The sequence below is a fragment of the Fistularia commersonii genome, chromosome 26 (assembly GCF_037954325.1).
Source record: "Fistularia commersonii isolate RoL2024-O1a breed Wild chromosome 26, RoL_Fcom_v1.0, whole genome shotgun sequence".
Taxonomy (NCBI): domain Eukaryota; kingdom Metazoa; phylum Chordata; class Actinopteri; order Syngnathiformes; family Fistulariidae; genus Fistularia; species Fistularia commersonii.
The window spans coordinates 12062440-12076492 of record NC_141309.1 but is presented as its reverse complement, the minus strand read 5'-3'; the positions used below and the strand labels follow the sequence as shown (position 1 = coordinate 12076492).

Below are 14053 nucleotides of genomic sequence, written 5' to 3'. Positions count from 1 at the left end.
CTCACGTCCTTGTGCTTTTTCCAGCAAATCCATTTAACCCTCATATTATAATATGAGGGTAAATCGATTTGAAATCTGAAAAAAAGGCTCTCTGTAAACTTGCAGGAAATAGTCTAAAAAAAGGTGCCCAAAATGCTGTTACGGTAGATCAACTTCAGAGAAAGGATCCTCTTTATTTTTCCTGTGAACAGAGACGTATTAGAGGCAAAAACCATCAAGATATCGGTGGGATCTGAAAGCCACACTGCACTGCACTAAAACAAAATACACCTCAACTCTTTTCGACTGCAGTGACAAATGAGATCAAACTACCCAAGGATTCCATGGGGAGAAAAAACTATGAAATTCCCTTTTGCTAATATAATTCACGCACTGGAAGTATTCATTCACATGCTGTATTTCCACATAAAAATAGTATGGATAATAAGAGGGTTGGATGGAAAGTGGGACTCCTGGCAGTGGTGGCGGTGGTCACCAGAGATCGGTACAGAAAGTTAAGATATGTGCTGTTAATATAATTTCGATTTTATCAAGACATTGTGGAAATTGATGATCCTGTCTCTTTCTGAAGGAGACAAAATGCCACCAGAATCATTAGTCTGTACAACTAAAGTAAACAAGGTCGCCAACAAATTAATAAGTACATGACTGCATAAAGTGTGTACACTTTCAATGGAACTTTATAAATCCCATTGGAAATTCTTTTGCAAGGTGGCTCCACCTCTTGATAGGTGTTGTTATTTCATTAGATCTCTTTCCTGCAGAAAAGGGAGGAGTTGCTTAGTTTGATGGCCCCATGTAGAAAGACCTCCTGCGGCGCTCCTCGGGGGTCTCGATCTTTGGCTGAAGGGTCTCCGAAAGGATTCCAGCATGGCGTGCAGGAGGGTGAGAGGTGACATCCATTATGCTGAGCGGTTTCCTTAGTATCTTCCTCTGTGATACTTTGACAAATGACTTTGAACTCCGTTATCTGTTTTTTATAACAAATTTATTGTTACTAATAGAGTTTCCTTGAATGTATGTTGTCATACCCATTGTGTAACTGATCTTTTATTTGAGGGTATAAGCCAATAAAATCGAACTTCTTTCCTCTTTTCATAGCCACATCTACATAATGACTTTCGCCTTGACCTCACTTGTGCTACAATATCCATGATAAACCAAAGATAATGAGGATATTCAAAAGAAATTCATTGGACACATCTTTCACCGTTGGGTGAAATAAAACATCTAGATCTTCACTTTTATGTCTTTGCATTAAATGACTGAACTTGGAGCTATATACCATGAAGGTGATTCAATGTGAGCAAGTAGTGATCTATTAGTTTCACTGACCTGGTGGTGAACATGGTGTTCTTGTATGTCCAATAACTGCTAAAATACATTTAACTTAATTAAAGTGACAAAACAGAGACTGCTTAAGTTCATTTTTTACATCTGAACAGACTATAGGCTGATTTCCCACTAAACATCCCACCAACATAACCAAAACTGCTTATTTCTGACACTATTCTTCCAGGAAATGTAAAACTAAACCGTGTTTCACATTGCGTCATTTCAAAACTTAAAATGCAGGTCTCCAGATCTGTCTTTATATATCCTGATTTTTATTTTCCTTCTTTTTTATTTTTGTGACCTGAATCATATGCGTTTCCAAATACCTGGGCATACTCAGTATTTGACCAGTGTTTCACATTTTTTGACTTAAAAGGTAGTTTAGGTAGCTTAGCATTTTCTTGGTTTCCTAGAATTGGGAAATCTTACTGTTTTATCCCCCAACACATCACCATATTTGTGCTACGAAAAGCATTACATCAGCAGACTCGTAAGAAGCCTGGCTAAATTACTTTTTTTTTTTAAAGTTCTCTGTTGTAGCTTGTGGGGAAAACGGCAAGTGGTAACAAAAAAGGGTTATAAAGAGACCAAAAACAGCGTTCAAAGTATACACACTTTACAGTCATTCTGAAAGGTGATTTATATTACCTATTGCCCAAACAAATATACTCTGAAAGGCCTCATCAAGTGAAACTAGAACCGTGACTGGGGTAAGTGGTATTCATACAGTAAATTATGTTTACTCACCATCATCAGTTCATAACTTTTTAAGTTGTATTATAGTTGTCTGTTCAGCACATCTGTTGCCAGGGACTTGCAGGTCGTGCAAAAACTATAGGTCTGTCTGTCTTGAATTTGTTGATGTAAACAACTGGACTCACAACTCTGAAGGGCAGAGACTAATTGTATATAGCCTTTTAAATTATACTTTATAATCTATCATACTGAATTTTTCATCAAAGTTGATTAATTCGTGCTGTAATGAATGGTGTGCTTTGTTTGGGATTAAATGTTGATTTTTTTCGATACTTTAAACTTCAGCAGTAATATCCATGAGAAGGAATATTTGTGGTTTTAAATGCCAAATACTATACATTTTTTCAATATAGCTTTACTTCCTCTCTGCTGAGCCCAGAAATGAACAGGGCATTTTGTGCCCCCCACATTAATATTAATGACCCTCTCCTACAGGGTTGGATCTTGGGAATGCTATGCAGATATACTCGCCTGCTGGCATTTGTCAACCATGCAGCATTTTTTTCTCCCTGTAGTACAGAAGCAGCATGGTCCTGTAGTAGACTGTGAGTAAGTCGTGCCTGGGCAGTACAGCAAACTTTGACCGGGGTTAGGCTCAGTAGTTTTGTCAAATAATAACTGAAGTTGATTGAGGCTGAATTCGGTTCCTGAATGCTGGCTGATGAATGGTACACCACTGAATTTACTTTGTTAAAAAGTAAAATTTCAAGGTAAATGTACTCTGTGTCATTTAGATTCCACTTCATACTGCCACCTGAGTTCAAATAATGCACTGCACTACTTTGACAGCAACAATTAGTCAGATTTTCTCACATATTTTAAGGTTATATATTTAGTTATGTTCTTAAACTGACATTCTTTATAAAAGCTATGAAACAAACATGGTCCTGTACTTAGAACAAACTGAGCTTGTTTACACATTGATAAACTACTCAAAAAGGCTTTGACATATTTAACAGTAACAAAGTTAGAATTACGAATATGATTTTGAGTGTTTTGCTCACAGTATGATTCAATATTTAAACTCAGGAATTAAACATGCAATTGCCCTGTTCAGCTGATAAACATCTTTAGCCTGGATCATGAAATAGTTATTGTCTGATTTGGGTAGGTGATATTTTTCTTTCCCAATCAAAAGGACAGAGACTGACCCTTGGCCAACTCATGCCTAAGTAATTGCAGCGAATGAATGATAGGCTTTCCTCAATAGCTTTGATGGGATAACAAATTGTCACCGAGCAACATTTATGTGGGTCTGGGGCGCCACCAACTGGATCCAGGAGTGATGCCTGATGGGGGATTTCAGACTAATGTTGTTCTATGGCTATTGCTCGAGAAAAATAGTAAAAGGAATGGCAACACATTTTTCCCCAGACAAAGAGTCCATGATATATATAAAAAAAAAAACTTTAATGGAGCAGAGCCAGTAATTTGTCAACAGCAGGCCAATCTCCAAATAAAAACACTTGCGCTTAAAAAGAGTGACCCAAAGTGCTTCTGTAAAATAACTGCTAAGTCATCATTAAGACATACATTACGTTGCAGCCATGATCTGCAAACTGGAGAGATGCTATTTTTTTTTTTTCAAATGAAATTCACACAGTACAGACCCAGCATGATGGTGTCTTGTGCCCCTGAAACACAAGCATTCTCTCATTTTTAACAAATAGCTCAGTCTGATACAAACTGAAAAGAAAGCTCATGAAATAATGATGTCGTCAGTATTCATCCAAGTTATCAGCTTTAGGGATAGAAAGGCCTCTGTCTTTTAGGACCTGCATCTTGACTTTCTCCGTCTCCTGTTTGGCTTGCTGCTTCATCCTTTGTTCCTCCAGAATTTCTTCAATAGACACCTGCTGGAGGACTGTATCACAAGGTTTATCCACATCCTGCAGGGAAAGATTTACATCTCATTCTTTATATATACTCATCCATCCATCACAATACACAAAGTTCAAATGGTTGTGGATGCTATACATCAATGAACCAGTGAGAAAAGTGGAGTGAAACAAACTAGTCCACCTTCAGCCCACTATAACATCAGATGATTTGATCAAATATTTGTAACATGGGTATTAAAAAATTGAACCCGGAATTTGCTCAAATACCATTTACAACATAGGTTCCAGACTAGCCCTCGGAACAATATTTTCACGGCCCCCTGCCTGAAATCAAATCTTTGTGTTAGTGGGGCCTGCGTGTTTTTTCCTCAGATGCATCTGGGGGTTTTATACCGTGGGTTTAAGAAAAAAACAAAAATTGGCCTTGTAAATATTATACCTCCTCTTATACATGCTACCAATCAACTTTCTAATACATTCTAGTGGCAAATTTTCCCACAATGACAAGATTTTCTCTTGCAGCTCAATATTTTTAGGGTGTAATTTCATCAATTCTTTTTTAATGTTCATTTTTCAAATTAATTCATCATGTATTTCTTGGAGGAACAGTTTAATATAAATATAAAGATTTTTACTTTTTTACCTCCTTTACTCTACCTGTTAACCTGTTTACCTCCTTTACACTAAAACAAAAGGAAAAAATTGGACTTAAAGTTACTTCTCGGTAATGGTTTTACTGGTCCAGCCCCTTTGATATCAAATGAGGCCATATGTGGCCCCCGGACCAAAATGAGTTTGACAGTCCTGATTTACAACATTTCTCCAGCATCAAATTAACAAAACCAGATGTACACGGCCACACCATTGGCCTGTGTCACTGTGACTGGAGGATGACTTGGTGGAATTCTGTTGCTGATATTCCATCCATACCTTTATGCATTTGTTTTTTGTGCAATGAGCATCGAGAATACTTTGTTATACAAATAAAGCAGTACTGTATAGTGGGGATTAATGACAACAAATCGGATTTTTGTTTCAGACAAAATTGGTCAAATGTTTCAAATCAACCCACATGCAATTCTATTTGATCTATTATTTTATATTAACTAATTCATAATGTTGACCTCTTATTCTGCACTGATGGTTGGGAGGTATCCCTCTAATTTTTAAGTTCTTCCAAACCTTGTAAAAATTGTTACATGCAGCACACAGAGAAACATCTAACCCAATGACTGAACAATTGGGTTGGAGCATGTCCCAATGTGAATCCCTTCTGGGATGAAGCTGGTCCAAGTAAAGGAACTCATGAACACAATGCTCACTTCCAGTTCCACCAACACTAATGGATGCATATGAATAGTGAAGTTAATGGAGTGATAAAATGCGAGGCAATTATGTTTTGGCTGTTTGGTTGATAGTTGGGCACACAAATTGGCAGTCATATCTATAATATCTATACGATTAGGCCAAACCAAATTTTCAGTTCAGCCTTGGCCACAGGGCTGTAAGGAAACATCTTGATCAAGAATGAGCACTAAGTAAAATGTCAAAATAAAAGTGAATCAAATGATATAAGAGGAGGTGCAATATGTAATGTATATTAGTTACTTACAAATGAATAATGATTTAACACCCTTGTTAACACAGACCTCCAATAAATCTGATATTCGTCAAAGTGAGGACTTGCACACTTACTATTTCCCCGAGGAGAACGACATTTTCTCCTCTCACGATGAAGATTCCTCTGGGAATGTCACCAAACTTCTTACCCACGTGAATGCGCTCAACTGTCTGATGAAAAACTAAATTAGCTGTGGGGACAAGAGAACAATAAAAAATAAATTAACGGGTACAACTCGATGGGCGTTAAATAAATGTATGTGGGCTTGTGTTTTGAAGCTCGCAAGTGAAGCCAAGTGTGTGTGTGTGTATGTGTGTGTGTGTGTGGTATTGAAAGGAAACGGTACCGAATTGATCAACGCTTCTAAGAAATCCGATAAGTGTTCTTCCATCTCGGAGCAGCACCAGGTGTTTCTCTGCAGAATGAAAGAAACACAAGTGTGTTGAATTGTCAGCGCTGAGGTGTCCCTAACGACCCCGCAGCCACCAGACACGATGCCCCCTCTGGAAGCTAAAACTCACAAACACGACGACCACGATTCTGCTTCTCAACTTACTATCGATGTCGTCTATCAGACTCGCTGTCCCCGGCACGTAGTTCATCTTTGTCTACTATGAATTTCCCACTGTTTACGTCGTGGTAACGTAACATCAAGCCATGGATGTTTTACGAATTGTTTCGCCCGAAATAAAGGAAGTGGAGGAAGTATCTTTATAGACGCCGAGCGTAAACTTCCGGTTGCCGATTAACTCTTTAGGCGCCGTGACCCTCTGCAGTTTGGCGGTAAAACGTCACACATTTTATATTATATCTGGGCTTCTTCTCAACGATCCATCTCTATATGCATATTCGAACATTATTTAATGTTTAATAACATCTCGGCAAATGTTTCATATTGGTAGGAATCGTTCGCCCACCGGGGGACTTGTATAGAAAACAGTCATTCATATCGATATTGGAAGTGTCATTATAACTGTGGCTTATGACAGACTAATAACAAACGCAATGCAGTTGAAACGAGGCGGTTTATTTCAGTTAATCAGGAAGGGGTTATTTTGGCACAAAAAGAAGCAGATCCGCACACGACACGCTCCATTATGTCGTACGTGTTGTCCGACACAAACAGCATCAGAGTGAGACCTCTTACCTCTAACCCGCCCCGCTCATTAAAGGGACAGGGCGGAATTGCGCCAGCTCAGTGTCATTCACTTATTCTCTGGCTCGAAACAAGCCTTCTTCGATGTCTCAGTAGCAGGTAACACTGTTGTTAAGTTTGCGATAGTTGAAGTCGAATATACAGGTAGCGGTAGGTTTGTTGAAGAGCGGTTTTTTGCGATGGCAGGTGACAGGACGGCTGCCGGGGAACTGGCTTAGCTGGCGCATCGTCGTCAAATGCAGTCAAATCTAAGATCGAGCTGGCCCTCGAATTGCAACCCGAAAAATAATTACGAGAACTGCAATAACAGTATGGTAAGTCACCTCGAAGAGTTGAGACATACTCCACTGTTTTTATTTTTTCTGATGAGTTTCGGTTTACCCTTGCTTCACAAAACGACCCACATTTTAGTTTTAAGTAAATAGTTTTCCACCTAGCTTACGCATAGCTCCTTTTATGCTAGTTGTAAGCTAGCTCTCGTTATGTAATAGTTTGCGCTACCCTGCTAGTTGAATAAGACGTTGCCCGAGTTTGTAGTCTGTCGTGTTTAACTCGACGTGACAATGTCACCCTGTTTCCCCCCAAATATTCTCAACGGCCTCTTCACTGTTGGGTTAATGTTGTATGGTATTCCCTGCTTCTAACAAAAGCTGGTTCAGCAGGTGATAAATTCTTCAGCGCGAATGTTTATTTACTTAATGCACCCTATTGGAAATGCAGTAAGTGATGCGGAAAGCATGGTCTTTTTAGCCCTCTTTGCATTTGCTGGTGAGTTGGACAGATAACCTTAGAATGTTGTAAGAAGTCCCCCTTGGTCTGATCTGTTGTAAAAATTGAAAGTGTGTGTGATTCTTTGTTTTCAGGATGCTCCTCAATATCCTGGGTATCCCCCCCACTACTGGTATCCTCAGTCTCATTCCACTGGTCACTATGCAACTACTTATCCCTCGGGGTCAGATGTTCAGCCACAATACAACCCACAGGTACAGCTCATTATACCACAAAATCTGTCTCTCCAAGTACAAGGACATAGAAGTTAATGTGTCAATTGTCTAAAATCTCCTAGGCGCTGTCTCCTTTCCATTTTAAATCAGAAAGTTTATTTGGTCTGAATAATCAATCCTGTGATAATTACTTTCTGAGAGCATTCTCACCTTTGTTTCTCCTAAAGGTAATGCCAGGAGGTTATCCAAATGGCCACGGTGTATACAGCCCAGTACAAGGTCAATATTCAACAGGTGGTTTCCACCCACCCAACCAGTTCTACTGTGCTGACCCCCAGAGACAAACTCCAGGTCCTTATCCCAGTCAGGCCTGTCCAGCAGAGCAAAGCAGTGGGCCATCTGGGCAGCCGCATTCTCAACATCATTACCCTGGGCCACACTGTCAAGGGGTAAGATTAATCCAGTATGGAAAAGAATAGCTTCTGATTTATTCTATATGTGCTGGAATTACCTTTAAAATGACAACAAGATGCACCTCAACTTCAAAATAATATCTGTTCTCTGTACACCCCTACATTTTCAATGACGGTAACTTATTTTGCTCGCCTGTTCACTCAACAGGCTACTGTTATATGTTATACAACTCTGTCGCTGAATATTCTCGATTTACAGATGTATCTTTAAAATTGTGGTGAAATTTGGTTCTTATACAGTCGCTGTAAACTGAATGACAATGTAGGTAGTTGAAGACTAAGAAATAGGTTTTTGTTTTGCTAATTTTCTTTTTTGATTTCAGGGTCCTGGATATACTCCTGGACCATATCCTCACTACAATGATGGTGGTCACACAATGTCCCCAAATGCACCTTATCCCACAAGCCAGTCTCTGCATCCCAGCCCTCAGACTGAAGCTTGGGTGCACTCGGGTGCATATGCACCGGCACAGCAACAATGGCAGCCAGGCCAACAGCCCCCACAAAACCACTATGGGAATCCTGTCCGTCCACCACATCCTCCAGCATGGCCGGGAACTGGAACTGGTGCGCCACCACCTTACCAACCAAAGGTATGAACCTGAAGCTGTTTCACCTGGGATTCTGGAACGATCTCTCTTAGTAAGGTTTTCTTTATTATTTATCAACAAAGATAAAAAGACAGGCTAAGATAAAGAATCAACAGCTGTTCTTAATACAACTTCTGGTAATTATAAACTTTAAAAAGTAACAAGGTACTGGAAAATTGTTATGAAGTAAAATTTAATGGTTCCCAATATCAGGGCTGACGTTTGGCCTGGATATATAGCACTTCATAACACCCCAAGTAACACAACTATCCTTTTTAACATAATTCTAAGTTCATGTGTAGGTGACGTATAACTGTTTCACCACATGCTATTAGACGCTACTAAAAAATTCCAGAAAAATTTCCAGTGCTAAGCACTCAGTGGAGCAGCTCAGAGGTCTTAATCTCAGAGTCAAGAGAATCTAAGATTCCTCTTACTGTTGCTGTGGGAAGATATTAGTTTGGGGTGTGAGGTGTAGTTCTCACAGGCAATCAATTCTCACTGCACTTATTTTTATTTTTGGGTTAAAATCCAAAAGGGCACCTTAATTGTTGTACTGATGAAGCAATACAGGTTATGTCATGGTTTTCGCTTCATTTTGAAAATTGCTTCTTCAGACTGGGGGGAAAAAAAAGCCTTAAGTGTGTCTCTTCTTTCCAGAGGCTATTCCCACGTAGTTTGTTAGATTTTTGAGAATACCTTGCAAGCATCACAGGCAATTTCACTTTCCACACATGGGGCACTATTCAGTGACATCAGTGACAAAAAGCAGAATATACTTTTGATAATTGCAAAAGACGATGTTGAAAAAATTAGAAAAGAGGCTAGATGTCAGCATGTTAGATCATAAACCATTTTTACATGAACCCATGCTACTGATGTTTCTTTTATTCAACCCAAGACACAGAAGGTTTTTCACTTCGTGCGAGAATCAGAATAATGCATAGTACTTAGTTGCAATGCATAGTACATTTTAGAGAATTCTGTATAGAGTATTGGAGGTTGAATTTGACAAAAAGTCTAAACCAGGGGTGTTAAATTCAAATACACAGTGGGACAAAATTTAAAAATCAGTACAAGTCTGGCCACAGTGGTTCAATGTTTATTGAAAAAATTGTTAAGTAAACTTATTGCACATATTTACTGTGAAACTAACAAAGCTTTAAATGTATTATCTTTTAAAGCAACATTAATCATTTAATAAATCAAAAATCAGTTGCAACAACTTCTAATGGCTCTATCTGCAGGATTTCAAGGGTAATTTCTTAAGAAAACATTTTTCCGCAACAAAAAAAAAAGAATTTCCTTTAAAGAAAAATCCAACATGCCTTGGGGTAGCAAGATAAAAAGTACAAAAAAGAAACATATTACAGCTCCGTTTCCTCTCTCTGGTGCTCTCTAGTCTAAGCCAGAAACTTGAACCTGGAACTGATAAAGCTCATAAGTCCTTGCCTATAAACATTAAACATGAAATACAGGAAAAATATGTTGGATTTATTTCTTATGGCTCAATAAGCAGCTTTTCCCGAGTAATCTCAAGTGATTTTTTTTTTTTTCCACAGACCAACAAAAAAAACAAAGAAACAATTTTTCTCAAAGAAAAATTGTTTCTTCCAAGAAAAAAGTACAAGGGAAACATATATTCAAGATTAGTTTGGTGCTCTGTAATGCACTTTAGTCTAAGCCAGATACTTGGTACCTCTTCTTGGATGCAAGTTCATCAATGTCTGAGGTTAGGCTCTGAGCTGAGGAAATCCTCAGGATTGAGTGAAGGTGTTCATCAGTAAGATGACTCCATGTTTTATTTATCTTCATCACAGAGAACAGTTATTCACACTGGTATGTGCTGCCAAACAGAGAATGTGAGCAGCTGCAGTATGCTGATGAGGTGTTGTGTTGGGGATGAAACATGGAAACTGTGCAGTTCCCACTGAGTCATACTTAGCTTTGATACATGTCACTACACTAGAGTTCAATGAGCTCCGATTGCAGGTTGGTTGGAGCCCTTTCCACATCTGCAGTGAATGGATTACTAAGCAGTTAAGCCTGCTTTTTTGTGTGTCAAAATCTGCAAATCGCCTCGTAAAGTCGGATGCAAGTATTCAGGGTTTTTCAGAAAGCTGTGCACTTGGGAAAACACTGGTAGAGACTTGCTCTTTCATGGTTTAGCAGCATGGAAAATGGCTCCTGTTTCCTTGCAGCATCTACGTCTCCCACAGGCGCAGCTTGGTTTTAAAAGCTCACTGCAGCGTGCATGTCTGTGGCTGCGTGGTCCTACCCATGAAGCTGCAGGTTGAGCACATTGAGATGGCTCATAATGTCACACAGAAACGCCAACTCACACAGCAGCTTTTCATCCCGGAGCTCTGTCATGTCTTTCCCTTTACTTTTCATGAACTGACAAATCTCCTCACGCATCTCGAAACATCTTTTCAGCACTTTTCCTTGGCTTAGCCATCGCGCTTCTGTGTTATAAGGCAAATCACCATATTCTGAACCCAACTCCTCCAAAAAAAGACTTAAACTGGCGGTGATTTAATCCTTTGGCTTTTATGAAGTTAACTGCTTGTGTTATGGTGCTCATTACATGTTCCCTTGTCAAGGCTTTGCCCACCAGTCCATCCTTTTCACCGCATGTTGTGGGTGCTCCATCGGCTGTCAGCGCCACAAGTTTTCCCCAAGGCAGGGCCATTTCATTTACGCATCCGCATACCGCTTCAAAGATATCCTTTGCCGTAGTTGTGCCATGTATTGATCTTAACCCCAAAAGTTCCTCTGTTACGCAGAAAGCTGAGTCCGCTCCACAGATAAAATTCGACAGCTGCACAGTTTCAGAAGTGTCGTTGCTCTCGTCCACAGCAAGGGAGTATGCGATTAAATTTTTTCTCTTTCCTATCTGCTGTTGTTGTAGATTGGTGGCAAGCTCATGTACACAATCGGCAACAGTGTTTCTGTTCAGACTCATTCTCAGTCTCTGCTCAGTCTTTTATCGGGGCGTACAATCTTGCAAACTTTCATCATGCAATTTTTGAGAAATTCTCCGTCCAGTAGAGGGACAGGCTGCTTTTGTGATCTCTGCTGCTGTTTTTGGTACATTGGCACACATGACCTAGACACAGGGGTCAGACATTTGCTTATCTCTTGTATACCATAATATTAAATTACTTTTTAGTTGTATAACTTAAAGGGTTCACTTTTGATTAATCAGAAACATGATGTACATTCTTGTGTGTTGTGTCTTTCCAGGACCAACAACAGCAGCGTGCTCCACCAGTGGGTCCAAAACCAAGGGCAGTTTCGTCTCAAAATCCCACAAATGGGAAACCTACAGAATTCAGTTCACCTCCCCAAATTTACAGCAAAACTGGAAGAGTTGAGCCAAATCCCTCACAAGGTGAGCCCCCGCCCTCTGTGCCATCCCAAGTTCCAGGCCAAGTGGGACCTCAGCCCCTGAGTGAAAACCCTGGTTTAGCTCGAGTCCAACATGTCATGGCCAGAGTGCTTCTGCTTCAGGAAGATGTTGATGAATTTGTTGGCAAAAAAATTGATAAGAGTTACCGGTGTCTGGAGGAACTGCTGACCAAAGAGTTATTGGAGCTGGACTCTGTGGAGACTCGGGGACAAGAAAATGTCCGGCAAGCCCGAAAAGAGGCTGTACAGAAGATTCAGGCGATTCTTGACCAACTTGAGAAGAAAGCCTTCTGAACTGGACCCGATTAACCACTTGGGTCACTAAATCTCTGTTTTTCTTCCAGATCTTCCGTAGACTCTGAGGGTCTAGACTTGGTCTTTAAGCAGTTTTTTCCTTTTTTTTTTCCCCAACCATCAAGAAATCTAATGTTGATTCAACTGTCAAGGTCCAAAGAACAGTGTAATAAAATGGTGGTATTCGAAGGGCAAACTGTTGCTTGTACATATCATTACTGACTTTCAGCCTCAGTCAGTGACTTGGTCTTGATTGTCAATTCAAGCATTATGCAGGGTAGAGTCATGAGACTTCATTCAGTGATACATTGTAACTGCTGTTGCTTCCTGACCTGTCACTAAGAATCAGATATGTTGTCATGTTGCTGTGGGTCTGTTATATTCTGTTCCTACATCTAAGAACATGTATTTCCTAGTACCTGGTTCTCACATGCTGTGTCTACGATGCTTCATGGAGCTCTTATGACTCACTTGGCTGAGATGTTTACACAGACAGCATCCTCTCTGCACTGCTGCTGCTATTAACCTCATCATATATAGAGATCTAAGGCATTTGGCTTTCTTAACAGCTGTCTGAGAGTGCATTTTGAATTTAGTTTTCATTTGGCTTCCCTTTGTATGGACCTACTTTATTTTACATTGGATAATCCTTCAAACCAACTTTGTAAAACTCTGAAGCATTTTTTTTTTGCACAGAGAATAACTGTAAGTATTCATGTATTGTTTCACACCTGCATTGAAACAACACTGCATTGTGCTGATATAATTACAATATGGCCAATAGTTGATAACATTTCTAGAGTGCAGCACTGCTGCTCTTGAGCGACATGGTCTAAATTAAGACTAAGAGTGTCCGTGCCATGCAGATGTAGAATGTGTGAACCAGGCATTGGTTATGACCCCCTTGCATGATTACAATTTTGCCCTCATATTCTCTACAATATCTGTTTCTATATCCCATCCTTTTTCTATGCTATTGCAGGAGCAGGTACAGTTTTTGATTTCAATTGTGCTCCCAGCCCTGCATGCACTGAACAGAGCTGTGATATCCCAGGGCTCTTGATTGGGATGATATTGTAGCTAATTATTGAAAAGTTCCCAAGATTTGTCCTTGTTACCCCATCTTTTGAATAAAATTGCTTCTTCAACACTTACAGGGGAATCAGACCATGCATTATACTCCTTGATCAATCATTGTGACAGATACAAGAACAAGTTAAATTACTTGATAAAGGTCATCTAATTTTTTTATTATCTATGTGTGTAAATGAAATAAAATCTATTTTTAGATTTCAAGTGTCCAATCAGAAGTACAAAAAAAACTGTTTTCAATAATGTGACAAAGACTGGAAAAAAAAAAAAAAAAAAATTTGGACCTTGTTTCTGCTTTTCCTATCATTTATGTCCTTGTAAAATTCCATGTTGCATCACAAACCCCTGATTCTGATTCATGAAAATTCAAGTTTCAAAACAAGTGTGTCAGATGCTGGAATTGTTTATACATAGTTATGGGCGAAAAAAAAATGACAAGCTTTGCATGGAAAATCATCTGTTATATAGCTTTAGTTCCTGTGCCGTTCATTTCTAATTGGATGGAGCACAAGTGTTTCATTTCATATGTCAATGTATGCT

General features: G+C 39.4%; 2 protein-coding genes across 2 annotated transcripts; one reads left to right on the top strand and one right to left on the bottom strand.

Annotated features, from left to right (window-relative positions):
* Window positions 1-972: 972 nt before the first annotated feature.
* On the bottom strand, window positions 973-6259 carry lsm1 (LSM1, U6 small nuclear RNA associated). The gene is made up of 4 exons (XM_086174243.1): window positions 6110-6259; window positions 5900-5968; window positions 5628-5743; window positions 973-3980 (listed from the first exon to the last, which is right to left on the bottom strand). Exons 1-4 carry the CDS (start codon window positions 6153-6155, stop codon window positions 3810-3812), a joined length of 402 nt encoding a protein of 133 aa, XP_086030369.1. The 5' UTR covers window positions 6156-6259; the 3' UTR covers window positions 973-3809.
* Window positions 6260-6750: 491 nt separating this feature from the next.
* Window positions 6751-13575, top strand: LOC147218632 (uncharacterized). The gene is made up of 6 exons (XM_086174087.1): window positions 6751-6808; window positions 6896-7023; window positions 7573-7692; window positions 7881-8102; window positions 8450-8719; window positions 11963-13575. The coding sequence occupies exons 4-6, from the start codon at window positions 7903-7905 to the stop codon at window positions 12168-12170; spliced, it is 678 nt and encodes a 225-aa protein (XP_086030213.1). The 5' UTR covers window positions 6751-6808; window positions 6896-7023; window positions 7573-7692; window positions 7881-7902; the 3' UTR covers window positions 12171-13575.
* The last annotated feature ends 478 nt before the right edge of the window (window positions 13576-14053 follow it).

Bases quoted from the DNA above. Each gene is read 5' to 3' on its own strand.
- lsm1 (XM_086174243.1), bottom strand. From the start codon at position 6,155: ATGAACTACGTGCCGGGGACAGCGAGTCTGATAGACGACATCGATA. The intron at 5,969-6,109 runs GTAAGTTGAGAA...TTCATTCTGCAG, and splicing joins TCTGATAGACGACATCGATA to AGAAACACCTGGTGCTGCTC. The intron at 5,744-5,899 runs GTACCGTTTCCT...TTGTCCCCACAG, and splicing joins TAGAAGCGTTGATCAATTCG to CTAATTTAGTTTTTCATCAG.
- LOC147218632 (XM_086174087.1), top strand. From the start codon at position 7,903: ATGGCCACGGTGTATACAGCCCAGTACAAGGTCAATATTCAACAGGTG. The intron at 8,103-8,449 runs GTAAGATTAATC...TTTTGATTTCAG, and splicing joins CTGGGCCACACTGTCAAGGG to GGTCCTGGATATACTCCTGG. The intron at 8,720-11,962 runs GTATGAACCTGA...GTGTCTTTCCAG, and splicing joins CACCACCTTACCAACCAAAG to GACCAACAACAGCAGCGTGC.